We start from the raw sequence: 15,646 nt of genomic DNA on the forward strand, positions 1-15,646 counted from the left end.
TAAATGCTCTAAGATTAACCACTTGAGCTACAATCCACTTGCCATGGAGAATTTTTGGGTGCAAGCCAAAGGAAACCGTTATAAAGAAAGAATTATCGGTATGCCAACATGAAGAAACAATGGCCAGGAAAAGAAAATATCAGCTATGCACAAATATGAACAAGTAAGGATTATCCTACTCATTTACCGGTCGGACATTGACAGCCAAATAAAGACGGGGAATAAAACAAATGGCCGGAATTACCAGCAACCATCTCATGAACAAATGTATTCGGAAAATTAAACCTCAATTACGTTCTGTAACAGGTAACAGATTCAATTTATACCTACTTCAGCAAAAGAGGGCTGTCAACCCAAAGCATGGCCGAGGATGGCGATTCTGAATACAGGTATTTGATTTGCCGTATTTGTGTTGTATCCAAAAAAAGAAAGTTGCTAGTACTTTGCAGTAAAGTTACGGAACCCAGTAAGAAGGCCCTAATCTTTGCGGAACATGTTTCTGAACTCATCAATGGATTTTGGCTTTTCATCATCCTGTTCCTCAGTTTTTGGTTTATTCGTACTATGACCAAGTGCAAGGATATTCCTGGGAGTTGCAAATGTGTTCTTACCCCTCAGCTGTACATTATCGCTTGCTTGGTTATAAGTAGACTGCCGTGCTTTGACGTGCCATAGGTGCATTGGAGGCCTCAGCAGAATTATTAGACTCGGCTCCCCTGGCTGCACCAGTTAGAGTGAAAGTATTCACAAGAACATATATGCCCAATACAAAGGGCTTGTGTGTATTGAAGTGCAGAAATTTGGAACACCATTTCTTGAATGCAGAAAGATCCATCTCTAGTAATATAATATCCACTTTCAGAAGGAGAGGATATTGTCTTTAAGTCTTGGGGAGAGAAACGAGGATGGGGAAGCTATCTTGGATTTTGCAATGGCATATGATCTCTTCTTAGCCAACACCTTCTTTAAGAAGAGAGAAGAACATGTGATCACCTACAAGAGTGGGTCATCAAAAACACAAATAGATTTTCTTCTAATGAGGAAAGGGGATCGTATAACTTGTAAGGATTGCAAAGTTATACCAGGAGAGAGCGTGGCTAATCAACATCGCTTGTTGGTGATGGATGTACATATCAAAAGAGTAAGACAAAAGAACAAGACTTGGAAGTGCCCAAGAACTAGATGGTGGAATCTAAAAGAAGAAAAACAAGCCATTTTCAAAGAGAAGGTAATCACCCAATGTGTGTGGGATAGAGAGGGGGAAGCTAGCCAAATGTGGGATTCCATGGCTAGTTGTATCCGAAAAGTAGCAAAAGAGGTATTAGGAGAGTCCAAGGGCTTTGCCCCACACCAAAAGGAATCTTGGTGGTGGAATGAGGAGGTACAAACAAAGGTGAAGGCTAAGAAGGAATGTTGTAAAGCCTTATACAAGGAGAGGACCGATGAAAATGGTGAAAGGTATAGAAAAGCGAAGCAAGAGGCGAAGAAAGCTGTCAGAGAAGCTAAGTTAGCGGCTTACGACGATATGTATAAACGACTAGATACCAAAGAAGGAGAGTTGGATATCTATAAACTAGCTAGAGCAAGGGAAAAGAAGACAAGGGACCTAAACCAAGTGAGGTGCATCAAGGATGAGGATGGAAAGGTTCTTGCTACAGAGAACGCGGTTAAAGACAGATGGAGAGGTTATTTTCATAATCTTTTCAATGAAGGACATGAAAGGAGTGCTTCTTTAGGGGAGTTGAGTAACTCAGAAGAGTGTAGAAACTACTCCTTTTATCGTCGAATCCGGAAGGAAGAAGTGGTTGTAGCTTTGAAGAAGATGAAGCATAGAAAAGCAATAGGCCCAGACGATATACCAATCGAAGTGTGGAAAGTTTTGGGAGAGACAGGTATAACATGGCTCACTGACCTTTTCAATAGGATTTTGAAAACGAAGAAGATGCCAAATGAGTGGCGAACGAGCACTTTGGTGCCTATCTACAAGAATAAGGGCGACGTACAAAATTGCATGAACTATAGGGGTATTAAGCTAATGAGTCATACAATGAAGCTCTGGGAGAGAGTCATTGAGCATAGATTGAGGCAAGAGACACGGGTTTCGGACAACCAATTCGGGTTCATGCCAGGGCGCTCAACCATGGAGGCAATCTATCTCTTACGAAGATTGATGGAAAGATATAGAGATGGGAAAAAGGATTTACACATGGTCTTTATAGATTTGGAAAAAGCGTATGATAGGGTCCCAAGAGACATTCTTTGGAGGATTTTAGAGAAGAAAGGAGTACGAGTAGCATATATCCAAGCTATAAAGGATATGTATGAAGGAGCAAAGACTGCCGTAAGAACTCATGAAGGACAAACCGAAAGCTTTCCCATAACTGTAGGATTACATCAAGGCTCATCCTTAAGTCCTTACCTTTTGGCGTTGGTAATGGATGAGTTAACAGGACATATTCAAGATGATATTCCTTGGTGTATGCTTTTCGCAGACGATATAGTGTTGATAGATGAAACTCAGGAAGGGGTAAATGCAAAGCTTAACCTTTGGAGAGAAGTGTTGGAATCTAAAGGTCTTCGCCTAAGCCGATCAAAGACAGAATATATGGAGTGCAAGTTCAGTGCAAATGGAGGCCAAAACGAGTTAGGGGTGAGGATCGGAGATCAAGAAATACCAAAGAGCGACCGTTTTCGTTACCTAGGATCTATCTTGCAAAAGAACGGAGAATTAGATGGAGATCTCAACCATAGAATACAAGCTAGATGGATGAAGTGGAAGAGTGCATCCGGCGTGTTGTGTGACCGCCGTATGCCACTGAAGCTCAAGGGAAAATTTTATAGGACGGCAATAAGGCCGGCGATGCTGTATGGCACAGAATGTTGGGCGGTGAAACATCAACACGTACACAAAATGGGTGTAGCGGAGATGAGGATGCTTCGTTGGATGTGTGGGCACACGAGAAAGGATAAGATTAGGAATGAGGATATCCGGGGTAAAGTAGGAGTAGCCGAAATTGAAGGAAAGATGAGAGAAAATCGGTTACGGTGGTTTGGACATGTGCAAAGAAGGCCTACTGACGCTCCGATTAGAAGATGCGACTATGGGACAGAGGTTCAGGGCCGAAGGGGTAGAGGAAGACCTAGGAAAACTTTGGAAGAGACTCTAAGAAAAGACTTAGAGTACTTGGATCTAACGAAGGACATGACACAGGATCGAGCACAATGGCGTTCTAAGATTCATATAGCCGATCCCACTCAGTGACTTGGATTTTCCAAGTCTCCAACCAAGAAGTTTTCCTCACTCGGGAAATTAAGGGAACACTACCCCAACCTACATGCTCCACTCAGAAAGCTTCAACATACAAGCTTCAACAAAAGAAAATTCAAAGAACTTAGCGAAGAAGGCTTTGGTGTATTTAACACAATACGTTGAAATGAAGGAAAGCTTATTTATTGATATCCCCGATAAGCTACAAATATGTATATATACATGAGTCAAAATAAACACACAAGAGGGAGCCTTCACAAAGGTTGCTTAGGAGAAGTCTCAGCAGTCGGTAGAGCCCCAGAAAGAGAAGGCACCGGAGGGGGATCATTTGGAGCCTCAGTACTGGACAGAACCCTAGAAGGAGGAGGCATCATAGGTTGATCATTTGGAGCTTCATTACGCGGTACAGCCCCAGAAGACGAAGGCAATAAATGCCTTTGGAACAAACCCACAAATCTCTGATGATCAAGTAAAACCTGACCATCAGTTTCCTTCATCTGGTCAAGCTTCCTCTTCATGTTTGTAGCATAGTCATGTGCGAGCCGGTGCAACTGTTTATTCTCATGCTTGAGCCCTCTAATCTCCTGTTTGAGACTCATCACTTCAGCCGCCAATGATTCAACTTGGCGGGTTCGAGCAAATAGGCGTTGGGCCATATTAGACACAGAACCTGCACACTGAACACTGAGAGCCAGCGAATCCTTAACAGCTAACTCATCAGACCGTTTGGAAAGTAGTCTGTTATCTTTGGGAGTGAGAAGGTTCCTGGCCACCACCGCAGCGGTCATATCATTCTTCATCACGGAAGCCCCAACGGTAAGAGGACCAGTTGGGGAGACGAAGGATGGGCGCCATATGTTGTCTGGAGAAGGCGGGGCTGCCTCTTCAACAAGGTTCAAGTCAAAACGACGGTCGGAGGGGCCAGACATTTTCAAAGGTGTTGAAGAGAGAAGAGGTCGGACAAATCAAGATCTTAGAAGTGCAAGAATGAAGCTTCTACTGGTGGAGATTCAAGTGTGCTTTGGAACTTAATGCCAACCCCTATAAAAATCTGCACTCGACGGAGCTTCAGAAATCAAAGAGGCGCCTGCTCAGAAATCGAAGAGGCGTTTGCTTTCTCAAAAGTTGGGCTGCTTAGAGATCACGAGGGTTGATCTCAGAAATCGAAGAGCCGTTTGCTTTCTCAAAAGTTGGGCTGCTCAAAGACCACGAAGGCCGATCTCAGAAATCGAAGAGGCGCTCGCTTTCTCAAAAGCTGGGCTCCCTAGAGACCACGAGGGCCGATCTCAGAAATCGAAGAGGCACCTACTTTTCCAGCCTTGTCAGCACCTGTCACACGCACACTCAGCTTTGCGGAAATTATGGGCATTCTGTCAAAGACTTCTGGGGAAGTAGAAAACACATGAATCTTACTGTTCAATCACCCACTTCCCACACGCAACAATAGCTCATGGGTACCACAGATAACTTTGCCAAAGTTCTCTGCCAAAGTTGAGCACGTGAAGCTTGCAGCTCCCACTACATCGCTCTGACCAAGAAGGGTAAAAGAATAGCAAAGAAACAGCACTAACAAAGTTTAGACCTATAAATTTTGAAGGTCTAGCTACCATATTATTACCCACAAGGGTAAAGGAACAGTACCACTGCTGGATAATTGGAAAGTCCATGTATGTCAACCTCTGTGCTTCGTGGCAAGGTAGACTAGCAAACATGCCCAACCTTTACTCACATTCGAGAAAACACTCCTAATAAGATTGCTTGCTCCAAAATCGAAGAGGCACCGTCCTCCGAATCTAAAGAGCCAGACTCCCAACATGACTACTTTCTTAAAAATCGAAGAGAGGGTAAAGGAACAGTACCATTGCTGGATAATTGGAAAGTCCCTGTGTGTCAACCTCTGTGCTTCGTGGCAAGGTAGACTAGCAAACATGCCCAACCTTTACTCACATTCGAGAAAACACTCCCAACAAGATTGCTTGCTCCAAAATCGAAGAGGCACCGCCCTCCGAATCTCGAGAGCCACTCTCCCAACATGATTACTTTCTCAAAAATCGAAGAGACATTGCTCCCCGAATCTCGAGAGCCAGACCCCCAGCATGATTGCTTTCTCAAAAATCGGTGAGGCACCGTTCTCCGAATCAATCGAAGAGGCGCTCGCTTTCTCAAAAGCTGGGCTGCTCAGAGACCACGAGGGCCGATCTCAGAAATCGAAGAGGCACCTACTTTTCTAGCCTTGTCAGCACCTGTCACACGCACACTCAGCTTTGCAGAATTTATGGGCATTCTGTCGAAGACTTCTGGTGAAGTAGAAAGCACATGAATCTTACTGTTCAACCACCCACACGCAACAATAACTCATGGGTACCACAGATCACTTTGCCAAAGTTCTCTGCCAAAGTTGAGCACGTGAAGCTTGCAGCTCCCACTACATCGCTCTGACCAAGAAAGGTAAAAGAATAGCAAAGAAACAGCACTAACAAAGTTTAGACACATAAATTTTGAAGGTCTAGCTACCATATTATTACCCACAAGGGTAAAGGAACAATACCACTGCTGGATAATTGGAAAGTCCCTGTGTGTCAACCTCTGTGCTTCGTGGCAAGGTAGACTAGCAAACATGCCCAACCTTTACTCACATTCGAGAAAACAGTCCCAACAAGATTGCTTGCTCCAAAATCGAAGAGGCACCGTCCTCCGAATCTCGAGAGCCAGACTCCCAACATGACTACTTTCTCAAAATTGAAGAGAGGGTAAAGGAACAGTACCATTGCTGGATAATTGGAAAGTCCCTGTGTGTCAACCTTTGTGCTTCGTGGCAAGGTAGACTAGCAAACATGTCCAACCTTTACTCACATTCGAGACAACACTCCCAACAAGATTGCTTGCTCCAAAATCGAAGAGGCACCGCCCTCCGAATCTCGAGAGCCAGACTCCCAACATGATTACTTCCTCAAAAATCGAAGAGACACTGCTCTCCGAATCTCGAGAGTCAGACCCCCAGCATGATTGCTTTCTCAAAAATCAAAGAGGCATCGTTCTCCGAATCTCGAGAGCCAGATACCACAGACCACTTTTTCAAAGTGCTCTGACAGAGTTAAAACATGTGAAACTGGCAGCTCCCACTACCGTGCTATGACCAAGCAGGGTAAAGGAATAGCATTACTACTTGTTGTTAGGGAGACCCCTATATATGTCGACCTCCATCCCCAACGGACAGGCAGACCTGCAAAAATGCTCAACCCTTCATCATATCTGAGAGGGCACTCCCAACAAAGCCTTTCGAAATATTCAGCTTTCTTTCCCCCCGATAATACCTCTGCAAACAAGCTATACTAGAGCAAGAATATCTCATATCATCAGGGTTAAAAGCAAGAGTATCCCATATCATGCTTTTTCCCTGTTTTTTCTTTTGGCCTTGTTTTTACCTGCAAGACAAGGAGAAAGAGAGCAATCAGTCAGCACTTGGAATCAAGCTTCCAGCCAGGAACTGACTGCCTGGAACCCCTTACTTGATTACTTACCTGTCATTGCTCTCGAGTACTCATCTTCAACATCTTATGTTTCCAGGGAAGATTCCGCATCTGCTTGAGGAACAGATAGGGCAAGTGCGAAGGATACAAGGAAGCATGTGGAGACAAGCGTATCAGCACACGTGCCGATACATCCATTACTCTGTCAAAAGCAAAAGTATCCCATATCAGCAGGGTGGAACGTACTCTAGATTTGATGGACTTGTTTTGACCCTCAAATTCTTCAGTCGGCCTTATACTCTGGAGGAAACCAGAAAACCCTCCAGCTCAGTTCAAGAATAAGCCTGTGGAAAGTTACTTCTTCAAAAGCAAAAGTATCTCATATCATCTCTTCTCATCTTTCTTCTCTTTATCCTTCATGCTGCTGCAAGATGGGGAGAAGGTGAACAATCAGTCGGAGCTCTGATTGCTTACCTTGTCTGTCACCTCTTTCAGCAGACCCCCTAGCTCGGCGACTTGGGGGACTCCTACTACATGGTTTGTATTGCGCTTGACCAAGCCTAAAACTACAAGTAAGCTTCAAGTGAAATTGATACATTACCTTGTGCATCTCCACCAGTTAAAGATACCACCCCTGGATGGAGGAAGAGTACTTCCAGAGAAGATGCCACATCTACCTATGAGACAGATAAGGCAAGTCAAGACGACACCACACTCCGATACTTAGAAGTTTCGTGATTACGAGATCATTCTCCCACAATATTTCCTAATGTCATTTGTACTAAATCATTCACTTGTACTCACTAAAGGAGAGCTTGAACCTATGTACTTTTGTAAACCCTTCACAATTAATGAGAACTCTTCTATTCCGTGGACGTAGCCAATCTGGGTGAACCACGTACATCTTGTGTTTGCTTTCCTATCTCTATCCATTTATATACTTATCCACACTAATGACTGGAGCAATCTAGCGAAGATCACAAAAAGCGACCGTTTTCGTTACCTAGGATCTATCTTGCAAGAGAACGGAGAATTAGATGGAGATCTCAACCATAGAATACGAGCTGGATGGAAAGAGTGCATCCGGCGTGTTGTGTGACCGTCGTAGGCCACTGAAGCTCAAGGGAAAATTTTATAGGACGGCAATAAGGCCAGCGATGGTGTATGGCAGAGAATGTTGGGTGGTGAAACATCAACACGTACACAAAATGGGTGTAGCGGAGATGAGGATGCTTCGTGGGATGTGTGGGCACACGAGAAAGGATAAGATTGGGAAGGAGGATATCCGAGGTAAAGTAGGAGTAGCCGAAATTGTAGGAAAGATGAGAGAAAATCGGCTCTGGTGATTTGGACATGTGCAAAGAAGGCCGACTGACGTTCCGGTTTGAAGACGTGACTACGGGACAGAGGTTCAGGGCCGAAGGGGTAGAGGAAGACCTAGGAAAACTTTGGAAGAGACTCTAAGAAAAGACTTAGAGTACTTGGATCCAACGGAGGACATGACACAAAACCGAGCGCAATGGCGTTCTAGGATTTATATAGCCGACCCCACTTAGTGGGAAAAGGCTTTGTTGTTGTTGTTGTTGTTGTTGTTGCATATTTCTTGTCTATCTACTGGTTTTCAGTTTTCACCCGGTTTTGAACAAGTTTCACTTATCCACCGACCTCCTTGAGCCAGAGTAGATAAGCAAACAATAAATAAAATCAAAAGCAACGCATTTGATATTCTCAGTTTTTCAGCGAGGTTTTAGACTTCAATTCTCCTTCCAATAGAGTATGGTGCAAATTTAGATTTGAGACTTGGTCACAAAATCAGTGGGAGCTGGTACATTCAATTTCAAACCCAGCCACATTTGATGAATACCTAGAATAATACTATAAATGTAGTACATAATAAAATTTGAGCACATACCTAATTTTATTATACACAATTGGATCGTACTCTCCACTCCCTCCTCCTCCTCCTCCTCCTCCGCCTCCGCCTCCAAGCGTGCCCTCCCAGTCGTGGCACCGCCGCCGCCGCTGCTGCAGATGTTGTTTAGGGGGGAGGAGTGAGAGTGCGTGGGTTTTGTAGACATTGGGGACTGCGGTGATTATTCGTTTGAGAGATGAAGGGGTCGTGCTGCTGAATCTACATCGAAGAAGAGACTGAAACATCCTTCTCTGTGCAGCCTGCAGGCGCGTGGGTTTGTTTTGGTGTACTACAACTTGTTCGAATTGAATCTTGAAAGGAAGCAGATTAGTGACTGAGTGAGGAAATGTATGCATCCCCCTCCCAAATTCATTACCACCTAACTGGACTTTGGTTTCGGTCAAAAATTTACATAGTTTAATACAAACATACGAAAATTCTCAGTATTATTACAATAAAACCCCTTATATTTTCCAATATTTTCTAATTTACCATCTGATCAAAACAAAAACCCTCATCCCTTTCTCCCCCACTCCCGTAACCCTCTCTCGCAACTCGCCGTTTGTTCTTCCTAGCCCCTCTCTTCCGCCGTATGTTCTTCCGGTAGCCTCTCTCAGTATCTCTTTTCTCCTCCCTCGTGCAGTGGACGCCTGGACGGAATCATTCTTGTCATCTCTGCTCTGGTCGTCTCTACATCTCTGCATTCTCCAGATTCCACTCCAGGTTCGATGAATCGATTTTGTCTTCTTAATTTGGCTATTTACTTGGATGAAACATATGTAAGACTTTGGCTATTTCGTGAATAAGTTCCGTTACTGCTTCCATAGAAACTATTCCTGATGATGCCAAGTACAATACAGCATGAAAATGAGTCTGCAACTGTTAATCTGAGTTTAGGATTAGATTTCCATCCTTCGATGTCACTCCTCGACGTTGACAACTTGGAGAAGAAATATGAATGCAATAATTCATTCAAACGAAATTAGTGAATGAATTTGTCTGATTCATATAAATACATTATACAGAGATAACTGATGGTTTCTTTTCGTCTCCTTCCGTCTAAATGTTGTCACAGCCCAAAGATAACTCTTGTACCAATGGCCTTGGCCTGGCAAGACCAACTTAATTCTCAAGAATGGGATTTGAGAACTGGATTTGGCACACCCCAAAATGCGTTTTGTTGCTTTTAAGTTTTAAGTTGTTAATTTTTGAGGCAGATTTGTAAGAATATTAAGTACCTTTTGAGGCAGATTTGGTAAAGAAGCATGATATACATACAGATATACTTTTTGAGGCAGATTTGGTAATCAGTGTTTATACTTTTAGTATGCTTATACTCTAAAATGATCTGTTCTGTTGCTTGTTAATACTACACTATGCTGTCTCTAAAATGATCTGTTTTGTTGCTTGTTAATTTTTGAGTCATTTGGCTCTCTTTGCTTTTATGGTCGTGAAAGATACTGCTCCCACATGTATGTTGATTCTGCTATATATCTTTGAACTGCTTGTGAATTGCTGATAAAATGGTTCTTGAAATTCATTTAAGTTAGTAGTAGTTTCTTCCTCACTAATCACTCATCTAAAACAAGTGTAATGGATACAAAGGATCACACTACCTCTTATTTATCATCTACGCAAATCAAAATTAACAATAGTACAAGAACACTTTGAAAGATAAAGCAACATATATATTTATATATAGAATTTTATAGATATGCTTATGATAGCTAGCTAGCTGGATCAGATCGAAGTTCATCATTGATCGTGTCTGTTGGAGACATAAAAATAAATATAAAAGTGTGATCGATCATTCATGGCATCCATTTGCTTTGGGTATAAGAAATGGGACGAGGAATTCACAAGCAACATCAGTTGTCATATCGATCACACTTTTCATTATACAAGTCTGTTATTCTCATCATGTTGGAATTTCAATTTAGTTTTGGATTTCTTTGGAACGATTCAACTTCTAATAGGGTTTTGTTTCTTATGTTAATGGTTTTAATTTTCAGGGTATTTAGGCATTTTTCTGTTATATTTGAAATATTTTATAAAAAATGACATTTATAAAATTAGGTGTCAAATTTTGGTTATTATTGATAAATACTTTGGCTACCACTGAGAGAGGTTGCAGGTTTTAAAAGCTTCGGAATTCCTGCTATACCCTCATAAATTTCTCCAGCGGCAACGGCGAGAGTTGGAGGCTTGGAACACACAGTACCAGCGGCAGCTTGAAGGTGAGATTTCTTGTTCTCAGATCATATATTTTTACTCTGTTCAGTTTTTTAGACCGTTGATTTTTTTTTTTCTGGTTTGAATTCCTACGTATGGATTAATTAGCAAATTTTGATGTTCCTGTTGGGTTTCCTATTCCATATGTGAAAGTCATGTTATTTAGAAATAACCGGAAAAATAAATACGAAATATGAAGTCAAACCACTGGACTTGAGAAAAGAATTTTGCATTTTTGGGGTTTTTAAGTGAATTTTGATAAGAGTTGTTAGGATTGTAGTTTAGTTTTAGGTCATTATATGGTTATGGTATTGAGCATGGTTGCATTCAGAAGAGAGGGGAGTCCGTGAAGTGCGATATGGAAATGTTAACTATTTGGGTATCTGATGAAGAGGGGATGGAATTTGCCCATCTTTTATTGATCAGCTGAACTTTGAGCCATTGCGGCGGTGTTCAGTGCTGCCAGAAATTACAGTATTGTTTTGCTGGAATTACATTGGTGAAATTAGAAAGAGATGGCATTTCCCGAGAGAGAGTGAGAGGGGGAAACATAGCATTACAAGCAAATAGGGAAGAGAGTTTACTGTTTGTTTCTATAACAGTTGCCTTGTTCTAGTCGGTCCTAAAAGGGGAACCTTGCTGCTTGCTATATCTCTGGGTCCCCTCTAGCAGGTTGGCCGCTTATTCTGGATCTTTCCATTTTCAAGAAGATCCATGGCTTGATATGACAACCGATGTTGCTTGTGACATTTAAAATCCTTGGCCATGTGAAGGAGCAAATTTGTTTTCTTTTCAGAGGTTCATTAGCTTGAAGGTTTCATGATACTGTAACTGGTGATAAAAGCAAACTTAACAAGTGATTTTTTTTTTAGGAAAACTAATGAAAAGGGCTTGAAAACTTTGAGTTTTAATGATAAGGACAAAATAAAGGGTAAAATGAATAGTACCAGGATTGACTTTTTAGTGTAAAAATGTGGTTTTTCGTTAAAGTGAACAGTACCGGATGCTTTTCGTTAAAGTTCCCTTTTTTTTTTCTCATACCTTTCTGCTCACATCTTCGTCATTGTTTGATTTTTAGCAAAGTACAATATGTCAAATTGGTAATTCGAATATGATGGGAATGGTTAACATTTTTCTTATTAGTATACGTCTCCTGAATAGTTACTTTTTCATGCTTGTATAATTTGGTCATTCTGAAAATTCTTCTGCATAAAATTTGACTTACTTAAGTATGAATCTACGTGTGCAAAAGTTAGCTTATGATTGATATCTGTGTGTTTCTGTAGGGTGGGAGCTAAAGCTTGGCAAACAAGAAAGAATATGAGGTGTGCTTGTGTCTGGAGTAATTTGTATTCCATTTTGTAATAGGGAATTGTTATTGGCACTCCAAAAATCTCATTTTGCACTATAGATTTTCTATAATTAGAAAGAAAAATACACCAATAATGAGTATAGAATGAGATTTTTGGAGTGCTAATAACAGTTCCCTTGTAATATGGTTGTTAATGTTTCACTTTGTATTTTCCGTGTAAAAATGAAATTGTGTATTGTTGTGGAGGTTGAGTTGGAAAAAAAGGGAACTGGTTTATTAGACTAGATCTCTAGCCTTTACTCTGTAAACTCTGAATAATTGTTTTCTTTATGTAGGTAGTGCAATATTTAGTGTAACAATGCTGGCTCGATTTATTCTATCTCGGAAATATGGCACTGGTATTGCAATTTCCGCCAATTCTCAGATTGCTCAGTATGCTCGGGTTGGCCAAATTGAGAAAGCCCGAAGGGTGTTTGATCAAATGCACGATAAAAATATTGTGTCTTGGAACTCAATGGTGGGAGGTTACTTCCAAAGTAATCAGCCAGGAGAAGCCCGGAGGTTGTTTGATAAAATGCAGGAGCGGAATACAGTTTCTTGGAATGGTTTGATATCTGGGTATGTCAAGAATGGGATGTTTAGTGAGGCTAGGAAAGTGTTTGATTCAATGCCCGAAAGGAATATTGTTTCGTGGACGTCGATGGTTCGAGGGTACGTGCAAGAGGGTATGATTTCGGAGGCTGAATCACTCTTCTGGGAAATGCCTGAAAAGAATGTTGTTTCGTGGACAGTGATGTTGGGTGGCCTGATTCAAGAGGGTAGGATTGATGATGCCCGTAGGCTTTATGATATGATGCCTGACAAGGATGTCGTGGCAAGGACGAATATGATTGGTGGGTATTTTCAGGTTGGACGTTTGGCTGAAGCACGTGAGATTTTTGATGAGATGCCGCGTAGGAATGTTGTTTCCTGGACTATGATGGTATCTGGATATGTGCATAACCAACAAGTGGATATTGCTAGAAAGCTTTTTGAAGTGATGCCAGAGAAAAATGAGGTGTCTTGGACAGCAATGCTGATAGGTTACACTCAGTGTGGACGGATCATAGAGGCTTCAGAGCTTTTTCAAGCAATGCCTATTAAGTCAGTTGTTGCTTGTAATGCCATGATACTTGGGTATGGTCAAAATGGAGAGGTAGCTAAGGCAAGGGAAGTTTTTGATAATATGAGAGATAGGGATGATCGGACATGGAGTGCGATGATTAAAGTTTACGAACGGAAAGGTTTTGAATTTGAAGCCCTTGACTTGTTTGCTTTGATACAAAGAGAAGATATAAGGCCGAATTTCCCTTCTTTGATAAGTGTTCTATCTGTTTGTGGCAGCTTGGCGAATCTTGATTTTGGTCGACAGATTCATGCCCAGTTGGTGAGGAACCGGTTTGATCTTGATGTATATGTTGCTTCAGTATTGATGACAATGTATGTTAAATGTGGCAACCTTGTGAAGGCAAAACAGGTGTTTGACAGGTTTTCTGCAAAGGATATTGTTATGTGGAACTCAATGATCACTGGTTATGCCCAACATGGTTTAGGAGATAAAGCTCTACAAGTGTTTGATGAGATGTGCTCTTTGGGCATAGCAGCAGATGAAATCACCTTTATTGGAGTTCTTTCAGCGTGTAGCTATAGTGGGAATGTAGAAAAAGGTCTTGAGATTTTTGAAACGATGAAATCAAAGTACCAGGTGGAGCCAGGAACTGCACATTTTGCATGTATGGTTGATCTGCTTGGTCGAGCAGGGCAAGTAAAGGAGGCAATGGATTTAATTAATAGGATGCCAGTGGAAGCAGATGCGATTGTTTGGGGTGCCTTATTAGGTGCATGCAGACAGCACAAGGAAATGGACTTGGCGGAAGTTGCAGCAAAGAAACTTACAGAGCTTGAGCCTGATAAAGCAGGGCCTTACGTCTTGCTATCAAATATTTATGCATCACAGGGTAGATGGCATGATGTTGCAGAGGTGAGGGAAAACATGAGAGCAAGAAGTCTTCGCAAGTCACCTGGCTGTAGCTGGATTGCGGTGGAGAAAAATGTACATATGTTTACTGGGGGAGAGAGCACGGGACACCCAGAACATGAGATGATCATGAGAGAGTTACAGAGACTGGGTGTATTATTAAGAGAAGCTGGTTACTGCCCTGATGGGAGCTTTGTATTGCATGATGTAGAAGAAGAAGAGAAGGCGCACAGCTTGGGTTATCATAGTGAGAAATTGGCCATAGCATATGGGCTTCTGAAGGTGCCAAAAGGGATGCCAATTCGTGTGATGAAGAACCTTCGGGTTTGTGGGGATTGCCATTCTGCAATTAAATTAATAGCTAAAGTTACACAGAGAGAGATTGTTTTGAGGGATGCTAACAGATTTCATCATTTTAAGGATGGTGTGTGTTCTTGCGGAGACTATTGGTGATTCCAAACTTATTGGGAGAGTCTGGTTTTGAGACAGGAATTGTGCCTACCGGTGTTAATTGACCAGGACAGAAATTGATACTTCCAGATAATGACACCTATATATAGAACCAAGAGGAGAACTTGCTAAAACTTTGTTGGTACATGGGGAGAACTTTCAAATACGATAACTTGTATGCACTAGCTATCCAAAAAAGCTTGTAAACTTCAAGGTGTAAGGCCTACAATGATGGTTCTGGATTTGAAACGGTTTTGAAGTACTTATGCTTGTGCGAAAATGGCATGAGGTGAAAATTTTCTCGTGTGGAGGTATGTTGTATTCAATCTAAGTTCATAATATTGATTTTTTTTTTAGTTTTTGTTATACTGTTTGTTCTGTTACTCGGCTAATATTTTGTGCTACATTCGCTGTTCACCTTATGATTCAGGGCTGGAACTTGACATGAATGATACACAGTGAGATCAGCCGAGGAAGGCGAACATAGAGCTTTTGTTGCCCTGAAGTTCATTCAAGAAAGGTCATCTTTTAAATACTTTTAAATTTCCCTGGTTCCTAGCTTAAGGTGATCTCTTTGGGATCAAACTTATAGTTTCCTCTATGCCCTGCTATCAACAACCATGCTAGCGAGTGCACTTTTGCATGCATGGTTGAGTTTGTCAAAGAGGTTTCCCGCCAATTGAATGGTTGGGATGTTAGTATAAATAAATTATACTTGTAAAATATTTGAAGGGCATCACTGATATTGACAATTTTTGTATAAACTTGTTGATTTCTCTCCTTGCTGGAAACCTGTTATTGATTGTTTGCACATCGGTTGCTGCCGAAAACAGCGTTCAAACACAAGCATTTTGCACTGTATCCTGGTGTCTATCAGTTTATTATTTCAAGGAAATCCTCTATAAGATGTTAAAGAAGAAAAAAGGTATTTCCCTTTAGACTGAAGAAGAAAGTAGTAAAACGAAAACTTGTGCCCAAACAGCAA

The 15,646-nt window shown here is 41.6% G+C and overlaps 2 protein-coding genes across 2 annotated transcripts in view; one reads left to right on the forward strand and one right to left on the reverse strand.

Annotated features, from left to right (window-relative positions):
- Positions 1-222: 222 nt before the first annotated feature.
- The window catches only part of LOC126632878 (uncharacterized), a 57,378-nt gene continuing 41,954 nt past the window's right edge, over positions 223-15,646 (reverse strand). Inside the window, exon 16 of the mRNA XM_050303409.1 lies at positions 223-720. Within this exon, the coding sequence (XP_050159366.1) occupies positions 641-720 (80 nt within the window). The 3' untranslated portion in view covers positions 223-640. The remainder of the gene's footprint in view (positions 721-15,646) is intronic.
- LOC126632879 (pentatricopeptide repeat-containing protein At1g56690, mitochondrial-like) lies at positions 8,934-15,522 on the forward strand. Its single transcript, XM_050303412.1, has 5 exons — positions 8,934-9,373; positions 10,785-10,887; positions 12,169-12,207; positions 12,530-14,972; positions 15,092-15,522. Exon 4 carries the CDS (start codon positions 12,553-12,555, stop codon positions 14,662-14,664), a length of 2,112 nt encoding a protein of 703 aa, XP_050159369.1. The 5' UTR covers positions 8,934-9,373; positions 10,785-10,887; positions 12,169-12,207; positions 12,530-12,552; the 3' UTR covers positions 14,665-14,972; positions 15,092-15,522.

This window comes from Malus sylvestris, chromosome 8, assembly GCF_916048215.2.
Source record: "Malus sylvestris chromosome 8, drMalSylv7.2, whole genome shotgun sequence".
NCBI classification, from domain to species: domain Eukaryota; kingdom Viridiplantae; phylum Streptophyta; class Magnoliopsida; order Rosales; family Rosaceae; genus Malus; species Malus sylvestris.